At 41.9% G+C, this 10524-nt stretch overlaps 1 protein-coding gene across 1 annotated transcript; it reads left to right on the forward strand.

Annotated features, from left to right (window-relative positions):
* Window positions 1-4901: 4901 nt before the first annotated feature.
* Window positions 4902-10224, forward strand: TP53RK (TP53 regulating kinase). The gene is made up of 2 exons (XM_063297106.1): window positions 4902-5190; window positions 9647-10224. The coding sequence occupies exons 1-2, from the start codon at window positions 4902-4904 to the stop codon at window positions 10123-10125; spliced, it is 768 nt and encodes a 255-aa protein (XP_063153176.1). The 3' UTR covers window positions 10126-10224.
* Window positions 10225-10524: the final 300 nt, after the last annotated feature.

Here is a 10524-nt window from a genome sequence, read left to right on the forward strand (position 1 = left end):
ATATTCATTGTACTGCTTGGGACATCCAGAAATAAATGAGAAAATGGAAAGATTCTCATAATTTTCAGCATGAGCAGCTTCTAGGAAAAATAACTACAATAATTCACTGTCACTGCAGATATTAAATCTTTTAGATTAGATTTCACATACAAGGAAGACAGGAAAAAGGAGACAATAATTTCAGTATAATGGGTAAATAGGGAAAAAAGATAAACTTGCCATTTTAACCATATGCAAATTATATCAAGCCACTTACAAAATTACTGTACAAAGATGCATGTATGTGTGTGTACACACAATTATAAAGCTGGTTATTTTAAAAAAACCTGCTTTTCAGATGCATCAAGCCAGGAAGTTTCATGGCAGAGACAAGGAGAAAGACATTGAGAGGGAAGCATTGCACTGTTTTTCATGTCCATTTCATTGTTTTTTGTTATTGATTCATTCAGTCGCTTCCAACTCTTCGTGACTTCATGGACCAGCCCATGCCAGAACTTCCTGTTGGTCGTCACCACCCCCAGCTCCCCCAAGGATGAGTCTGTCACCTCTAGAATATCATCCATCCATCTTGCCCTTGGTCGGCCCCTCTTCCTTTTGCCTTCCATTCTCCCTAGCATCAGCATCTTCTCCAGGGTGTCCTGTCTTCTCATTATGTGGCCAGAGTACTTCAGTTTTGCCTTTAATATTCCCTCAAGTGAGCAGTCTGGCATTATTTCCTGAAGCATGGACTGGTTTGATCTTCTTGCAGTCCAAGGCACTCAGAACTTTCCTCCACCACAGTTAAAAAGCATCTATCTTCCTTCTCTCAGCCTTCCTTATGGTCCAGCTCTCGCAGCCATATGTTACTATGGGGAACACCATTGCTTCAACTATGTGGACCTTTGTTGTCATTGTGATGTCTCTGCTCTTAACTATTTTGCTTTAATTATGTGGACCTTTGTTGTCAGTGTGATGTCTCTGCTCTTAACTATTTTATCGAGATTTGTCATTGCTCTCCTCCCAAGAATTAAACGTCTTCTGATTTCCTGGCTGCAGTCAGCATCTGCAGTAATCTTTGTGCCTAGAAATACAAAGTCTTTCACTGCCTGTACATTTTCTCCCTCTATTTGCCAGTCATCAATCAAGCTGGTTGCCGTAATCTTGGTTTTTTTGAGGTTTAACTGCAACCCAGCTTTTGCAGTAATGTTTCTTCCAGCAATTTTAACTCCAGCCTTGGATTCTTCAAGCCTAGCATGTCGCATGATGTGTTCTGCATACAAGTTGAATAGGTAGGGTGAGAGTATACAGCCCTGCCGTACTCCTTTCCCAATCTTAAACCAGTCCGTTGTTCCGTGGTCTGTTCTTTCCGTTGCTACTTGGTTGTTATACAGATTCCTCAGGAGGCAGACAAGATGACTTGGTATCCCCATACCACTAAGAACTTGCCACAATTTGTTATGGTCCACACAGTCAAAGGCTTTAGAATAGTCAATAAAACAGAAATAGATGTTTTTCTGAAACTCCCTGGCTTTTTCCATTATCCAGTGGATATTGGCAATTTGGTCCCTAGTTCCTCTGCCTTTTCTAAACCCAGCTTGTACATCTGGCAATTCTCGCTCCATGAACTGCTGAAGTCTACCTTGCAGGATCTTGAGCATTACCTTGCTGGCATGTGAAATGAGTGCCACTGTTCGATAGTTTGAGCATTCTTTAGTGTTTCCTTTTTTTTCGTATGGGGATATAAGTTGATTTCATTCTATCAAACAGTAATTTATTTTCAAATAAAATTTGAGAAGAATCCTGCTGGAGTGGATCAACAGCCCATTTAATCCAGCACTGTGTGTCATATAATGCTCAACCGTTTTTTTTGGAAGCTTACAAACTTGGACAGGAGGGTGGTAGCTCTTCTGCACTGTTATTCTCTGACAGCTAATATTCAAGACACACAATCCTTGCTTCTGGAGCTAGCAGCCATCAAAATAAGCATCCCTTGATAGCCCAACACTCCATGGGTAGGTTGTAGGCTTACCATATCCAGGTCACAAATAACTGAATGACCGACCAGTAGATGGTGGCAAAGACATACAGAAAAGTCAGTCTTGGGATTTTCACAACCCAGATCTGGGGGATCTATACATACAGTCTACTTTTAAAACCACTTTAAAAAATCGGCCATCACTACACATGACAACAGCAAATTCCAGAGTTTACAAAGGAACTCTTCCTTTATTTAATACTAAATATTTCTATATTCACTTTTAATACATGGCTCCAAGTTAGAACATTTCAAAGGAGAAAAGCTATCTATGCCCTTTTTGTATTACACAATCTTATATAAATTACCGTGTGTGAATCTAACAATTATGATTTGTAAAGCATGGTTTATGATTGTGTTATGCGAACTCATCCACTTGTGGTTTATTCAGTGAACACCCCTTTAAACCAACTACAGGTTAGCATGTGTGAACTGCCTTACAATGATGAACCCATTTTTACAAAACAATGCCTTGTTCCCTAGCTCTGTACCACCACTAGGGAAGGTAACAAAAAGGGGACAAGGTTTCTATACCTTTATAGCCAGATCATACAAAACTCTAAGTCATAATGTAGTTTGTTTTTTGCTTAGCAGGTTGCATGAATCTGCTCAGTGGGGATGCTAACCTGTGGCTTATGGATTCATATGTTACCTCAACCAATTAATTTATTCAAACCATGATAAAATAATCATGACTTACGTATGAACCCATCCTAAAAGTTCCAACACGCAGTACATCTGCAGAAATTTCCCCTTCCTCTTCAATATGAAAGATGTAGATACTCTTTTTATACCACCATCACAGCCACCCACACTATTGTCTGCCCCAGATACATAAAAATCATGAGAGGAAGCAGACAACTCATTTCTCAGAAGCCTTTGCACTGAACACTCTGCTCAGAATGAAATACTCATGTGAAGAATACAGACCTCGCTGGCCCTATGGCTACGTGAGACTTCAATCCCCAACATTCCTGATCAGCATAACTTTGGCAAAGCAGGATTAACATGAGTTATAGTCCAATAAAATTAAGCAAGTATGAGAGTTCTCTGTGCTTGAATTATAGGTGCATCTTCTGCGATGGCCTCTTTATTCCTTTTCTGAAGAGTTTCCAGAAACTTACCTTCTGCCCATATAACTAAGAGGGGAAAGATTATTTACCTATTACATTAAACATTACAATTCACTGGCAGTTCTTGTGTAATTCTTGGTACTAGACTGAGACCTGGAGTCCACAGGTTGTGCACCCAAGGGAAGATTGGTCTTGCAATTCTTTCATATCAAATGCATAAATAATATTCTTTCATATCAAATGCAAAAATTCTTTCAAAATTCTTTCAAAAATTCTTTCGTATCAAATGCATAAATAATAGTCCAACCCAGGACTTAGTCCAAATAAGTTCAAGGGGTTTACTCTGAGGCAAATGGGTACAAGAGCTTAACCTATACTCAATAGGTTGAGTATAGGTTGTAGTAGACCCCACTGAACCAAGCTAAACTTGCTTCCAGATAGACATGTCAGTCATTGTCCTAATACTTTTGTATGTTACTACATCCCCTCTTCTTACTATTATAGGACTAATACTTCCAGGAGATTTAAGCCCAGCATCAGCCTGCAAATGACACAAACTTCCTCCAAGTTCTTTTAGAGATTTCTTTCAGGTCAGGAATGAAGAGCTCTGCGCATCAGTTCTGAAACCTGTCAGTAGAGGGCTCCATACTCACATACAGGCCAGCGTGTAGGTGGTGTGATTTTATATGGTGTCCTAACTCTGTTCTCCTCTGCCTTCGATATTTATTTACTATCCCCTCTTTTCTTATTTTTATAAATAACTCAAGGCGGCGAACATACCTAATACTCCTTCTGCCATTTTTACAATAGAACTCAGATCTATTTATGCTCAGTGGGACTCTACAGTAACTATGCATAGAGCAATTCTATAGAGTTCAAATATCTGTGCAATGATGCACTTCATTTCCAAGACTGCAACCCTAAATACATGCGTTTGCTAGTATAATAAGCCTTTTTGATTATATTGGGACCTGCTTCTTGTAACACTTATGCATGGGATTTGATTGAAAGCAACAAACAAGCACCTCTTTTAAAAGCATGTGTGGGTGCCTTCAAGTCAATCTTGACTCAATGATTGCCTGGACAAGTCCTGCAGTTTTCTCAGCAATGTTTTCAGAAGCGGTTTGCCTTTGCCTTCTTCCTAAGGCTGGCAGAGAGTGATTGGTCCAAAGGCACCCAGCTGGCTTCATGAGTAAGGCAAGACTGGAACTCACAGCCTCTTAAGTTCCTAGCCTGGTGGCTTTAATCACTACATAAAACCGCCTCTTTTGGGAGCAGAATGTGTAAATCTTCAAATGTGCTTTTTGGACAATTCATTTCATTCCTAATCAACTTTCCTGAGCTTCCAGAAAGAAGATAGAAACCAAATAAAATGCACATTGGATTATGGGAGCTGAAGTCCAACAATCCCAGGTTTGGGAAAGTGCAGGTTAGGTAGGAAGCAATCCCACTGAATCCTAGTAAGGAATCATGATTGACTGTAGGAAAGGAGCGCAGTGGAATGTGATAAAGGGAAAACAACATACACGGGAAGGTAAACAGGTCACGCAGCGCATCCCCAAATTCAGATTCATTTTTTTCCCCGCAGCACTCTAGCCCTATTATTCTCGAAGGAACGCAGGAACAATTTACCCTTTATAACGAATTACAAAATATGGATTGCAAACACCCAGCCGACCACTAGACGGCAGAAGGCTCTCTTGGTTTCCTTGCTGCCATCCAGCGGTCGTCTTAATGTTTGCAGCCCAGATAGCGTTGCCCGTTCAGCTACGGAGTTTGCGCACCAGACGCCGCTTCGGTTAGGATGACTGCGCATGCGTAGTAAGAGAGGGACGTGGCCTGGCCATTTTGCCATGATGGCGGGATCACACTCCGAGAGGCCGGTCGAAGCCGATCCACCAGGATTCCCTCCGCCCATGGAGGGGCTGCAGCTGATCCAGCAGGGGGCCGAAGCCCGCCTCTATCGGGGCCAATTCTTAGGCAGGCCGACCGTGATGAAACTCCGGTTCCCGAAACGTTACCGGCACCCAACGCTCGACGAGAGGCTCAGCCACAAGCGAACGGCGCAGGAGGCCCGTTCGTTGCTACGCTGTCGACGGGCAGGTGGGGGCGGGGCTTAGCCAGGGATTGGATGAGGCAGGAAGTGGGTGGGCTCCTCCTGGCTGCCAATCAAGGAGCAGCGGATCCGCAATTGTTTCTGAATGAACGAGTCAGGGCATTTTTAAAAGGGCCGCGATTATTCTGAAGGAGCGAGATTACGGGAATAACTAAAACAGCGCCGGACTGGCACAAAGGATAACATAGTGAATATATATTGTTGTCTCTTCGGATATCGATCCTTTTTTACTGGAACTCGATTCAAAGTTTTTTACCTTATGTTTATTGGAGGGACTGTCTGAAATTTGAATGGCTCAGGAAGCTGATCGGTTTTTTAAAAAAGCAAATGTAACGGATAGGCTAATCAAATTTGAATGTGTCGTGGTTGGGAACGATATATCACCTCCTTTTGAGTATTACAAAAATCCTTTTTCTATAGTACCACTTCAATTTTAATTTAATGTATTATTGCTATTTGCTGTGATCAATTTAACTTCTCATAGAGATTGACATGATATGGGAAGCATTAATGGTAGGAGGCCAGTGATGTACTCGCTATGTTCCTGATCAATTACAGCTACTGTTTTACATCTTTGTTTTACAAATTTACTAAAGTAGTTGGATATCAGACTGCTAGAAGACAGATTTGTGCTTGGAATAGTGGTTACAATATTGTGAGCTTTATCCTCAGCTGTGGAAGCTCAGTGGGTGATTTGGGGCCAGCTGCTTCATTTCAGCCCATATCCCTCTTTGCGGGTGATGGGAAAAATTAGAGGACATTGTGCTATGTAAGCTGCCCTGAGACCTGGAGGAAAGGCAGGGTGCAAGTTTTAATGAATAAAACAAACATGTCAGCTTTAAAATGGGTGTTTTTTTCCTGCTTGTGCTCCAGGCCTTTAAAAACATTTCTTAGCCATATCTTGTCAGCACTCTACCATTCCCAGCTTCTCCCTTATATTTTCCAGATTCTTTAGATTCTCAAAATAGCCAGCTGCAGATAACTTGGCAATGTTTTGATTGTTTGGCTGTTTTAAGGCTAAAAGCAAGAAAGCTAATGCATACAATAGCACATGCCTGTGATAACATAAAGGGTAGAATGGTAACAGTTTTTCTGGGTGAAGAGTGAACAACTTGCATACCTATTCACTGAAAAATGCTTTCTTCAGAGCATTAGTCTATTTCCTTGTTGTTTATTCGTTTAGTCGCTTCCGACTCTTCGTGACTTCATGGACCAGCCCACGCCAGAGCTTCCTGTCGGTCGTCAACACCCCCAACTCCCCCAGGGACGGGTCCGTCACCTCTAGAATATCATCCATCCACCTTGCCCTTGGTCGGCCCCTCTTCCTTTTGCCTCCACTCTCCCTAGCATCAACATCTTCTCCAGGCTGTCCTGTCTTCTCATTATGTGGCCAAAGTATTTCAGTTTGGCCTTTAATATCGTTCCCTCAAGTGAGCAGTCTGGCTTAATTTCCTGGAGGATGGACTGGTTTGATCTTCTTGCAGTCCAAGGCACTCTCAGAATTTTCCTCCAACACCACAGTTCAAAAGCATCGATCTTCCTTCTCTCAGCCTTCCTTATGGTCCAGCTCTCGCAGCCATACATTACTACGGGGAACACCATTGTTTTAACTATGCGGGCCTTTGTTGTCAGCGTGATGTCTCTGCTCTTAACTATTTTATCGAGATTTGTCATTGCTCTTCTCCCAAGGATTAAGCGTCTTCTGATTTCCTGACTGCAGTCAGCATCTGCAGTAATCTTTGCACCTAGGAATACAAAGTTTTTCACTGCTTCTACATTTTCTCCCTCTATTTCCCAGTTATCAATCAAGCTGGTTGCCATAATCTTGGTTTTTTTGAGGTTTAGCTGCAAGCCAGCTTTTGCACTTTCTTCTTTCACCTTCATCATAAGGCTCCTCAGTTCCTCTTCACTTTCAGCCATCAAAGTGGTATCATCTGCATATCTGAGATTGTTAATGTTTCTTCCAGAGATTTTAACTCCAGCCTTGGATTCCTCAAGTCCAGCATGTCGCATGATGTGTTCTGCGTACAAGTTGAATAGGTAGGGTGAGAGTATACAGCCCTGCCGTACTCCTTTCCCAATCTTAAACCAGTCCGTTGTTCCGTGGTCTGTTCTTACTGTCGCTACCTGGTCGTTATACAGATTCTTCAGGAGGCATACAAGATGACTTGGTATCCCCATACCACTAAGAACTTGCCAAAATTTGTTATGGTCCACACAGTCAAAGGCTTTAGAATAGTCAATAAAACAGAAATAGATGTTTTTCTGAAACTCCCTGGCTTTTTCCATTATCCAGCAGATATTGGCAATTTGGTCTCTAGTTCCTTTGCCTTTTCTAAACCCAGCTTGTACATCTGGCAATTCTCGCTCCATGAACTGCTGAAGTCTACCTTGCAGGATCTTGAGCATTACCTTACTGGCATGTGAAATGAGTGCCACTGTTCGATAGTTTGAGCATTCTTTAGTGTTTCCCTTTTTTGGTATGGGGATATAAGTTGATTTTTTCCAATCGGATGGCCATTCTTGTGTTTTCCAAATTTGCTGGCATATAGCGTGCATTACCTTGACAGCATCATTTTGCAAGATTTTGAACAGTTCAGCTGGGATGCCGTCGTCTCCTGCTGCCTTGTTATTAGCAATGCTTCTTAAGGCCCATTCAACCTCACTCTTCAGGATGTCTGGCTCTAGCTCACTGACCACACCATCAAAGCTATCCCCGATATTGTTATCCTTCCTATACAGGTCTTCTGTATATTCTTGCCACCTTTTCTTGATCTCTTCTTCTTCTGTTAGGTCCTTGCCATCTTTGTTTTTGATCATACCCATTTTGGCCTGGAATTTACCTCCGATGTTTCTAATTTTCTGGAAGAGGTCTCTTGTCCTTCCTATTCTATTGTCTTCTTCCACTTCCGCGCATTGCTTGTTTAAAAATAATTCCTTATCTCTTCTGGCTAACCTCTGGAATTTTGCATTTAATTGGGCATATCTCCCCCTATCACTGTTGCCTTTTGCTTTCCTTCTTTCTTGGGCTAGTTCTAGTGTCTCAGCAGACAGCCATTTTGCCTTCTTGGTTTTCTCTTTCTTTGGGATGTATTTTGTTGCCGCCTCCTGAACAATGCTGCGAACTTCTGTCCAGAGTTCTTCCAGGACCCTATCTACTAAGGCCAGTCCCTTAAATCTATTCTTCACCTCTACTGCATATTCCTTAGGAATATTAGTAAGCTCATATCTAGCTGATCTGTGGGTCTTCTCTAATCTCTTTAGTCTGATCCTAAATTGTGCAAGAAGAAATTCGTCATCGGAAGTCAGCTCCAGGTCTTGTTTTTACCGACTGTACAGATGCCCACCACCTTTGGCTGCAAAGGATGTAGTCAATCTGATTTCGGTGTTGTCCATCTGGTGAAGTCCATGTATAAAGCCGTCTCTTAGGTTGTTGGAAGAGAGTGTTTGTTATGCAGAGTGAATTGTCTTGGCAAAATTCTATCAGCCTATGTCCTGCTTCGTTTTGTTCTCCCAGGCCATGCTTACCTGTAATTCCAGGTGTCATTTGACTGCCCACCTTAGCATTCCAGTCTCCTGTGATGAAAATAACATCTCTTTTAGGCGTGTCGTCCAGTAGGTGCTGCAGATCCTCATAGAACTGCTCTACTTCAGCTTCTTCAGCATCTGTGGTTGGGGAGTATATTTGGATCACTGTGATGTTAGATGGCTTGCCCTGAATTTGAATTGAGATCATTCTGTCGTTTTTTGGATTGTATCCCAGCACTGCTTTCGCCACTTGACTATTAATTATGAAGGCTACTCCATTTCTTCTGTGGTCCTCTTGTCCACAGTAGTAGACCTGGTGGTCATTTGATGTGAAGTGGCCCATTCCAGTCCATTTCAGTTCACTGACGCCCAAAATGTCTATCTTTAATCTTGACATTTCACCAATAACCACATCCAATTTGCCCTGGCTCATAGATCTTACATTCCAGGTTCCAATGGTGTGTTGATCCTTAGAACATCGGATTCGCCATTCACCACCAGCACCGTCGGCCGCTAGCCGTCCTTTCGGCTTTGAGCTAGCTGCGTCATCACGTCTGGGGCTAGTTGAACTCATCCTCTGTTCCTCCCCAGTAGCATTTTGACCATCTTCCGACCTGGGGGTCTCATCTTCCGATGGTATACCGACATATCTCTGGTTGTACTGATCCATTTAGTTTTCACGGCAAGAATACTGGGGTGGGTTGCCATTACCTTCCCCAGGGATCGCATTTAGTCTGACCTCTCTGTCATGACCTTCCCGTCTTGGGTGGCCCTTCACGGTTTAACTCATGGTATCATTGAGGTGCTCAAGCTCCAGCACCACGACAAGGTAACGATCCTTTGCTGAAGAGTCTGTTTCCTAAGACTGTATAATTATATTGCACCCAAAGCTAATGCTTTTTTTATCTTTTTTAGGGATTTCTGCACCTGTTGTGTACTTTGTGGACTATGTTGCCAACTGTATATATCTTGAAGATGTTGTAGGCTCAATTACTGTTCGGGACTATATAATCTCCCAGCAGCAATCCAGTGAAGGCACCAGCAGTCTTGTTCTATTAGCTGAAAAGATAGGTGGGATATTGGCACAAATGCATGATGAAGACCTTATACATGGGGATCTCACAACTTCTAACATGCTTTTGCGACCACCAGTGGAGAATCTGGAGTTGATGTTAATAGATTTTGGACTAAGTTTTATTTCTGCCCTTCCTGAGGATAAGGGTGTTGATTTGTATGTCTTAGAGAAAGCCTTTTTGAGTACCCATCCAAACACAGAAGCTCTGTTTGAAGCACTCTTGAAGAAATACTCAGCTGCATCCAAAAAATCAATTCCAGTGATTAAAAAACTGGATGAAGTACGATTAAGAGGAAGAAAAAGATCTATGGTTGGATAAAGAATGCAAACAACACAGGGAAAAAAGGAAGAGGAACTTTAATACGTGCTTTAAATATTCCCAGTTATGTCCGATAATAAAATTGAACTTGGCTGTTTTCCTTATTTCATATTTATACAGTATAACTTTTTTATTACTTGATTTAAATGCCATATCATGATAGCTGAAACATTCAAGAACAGATGTTATTTGCTTCTTTGTAATCTGTTTACTTTCTAAATCAGTGGGAATTCAACCCACAGTCCTATCATGAACATGTAAATTCCTGATATAGTATCTTATGCAGCCCAATCATGTGATTCAAGTAATTTAGGCCATTTCAAGGTTAGCAGGTTCCTATTAATCTTTTAAGATTTTATTTGCATCACAACCTTTTGTGCCAGGAGTATATTGTGGCCT

This window comes from Candoia aspera, chromosome 3 (assembly GCF_035149785.1).
Source record: "Candoia aspera isolate rCanAsp1 chromosome 3, rCanAsp1.hap2, whole genome shotgun sequence".
Taxonomy (NCBI): domain Eukaryota; kingdom Metazoa; phylum Chordata; class Lepidosauria; order Squamata; family Boidae; genus Candoia; species Candoia aspera.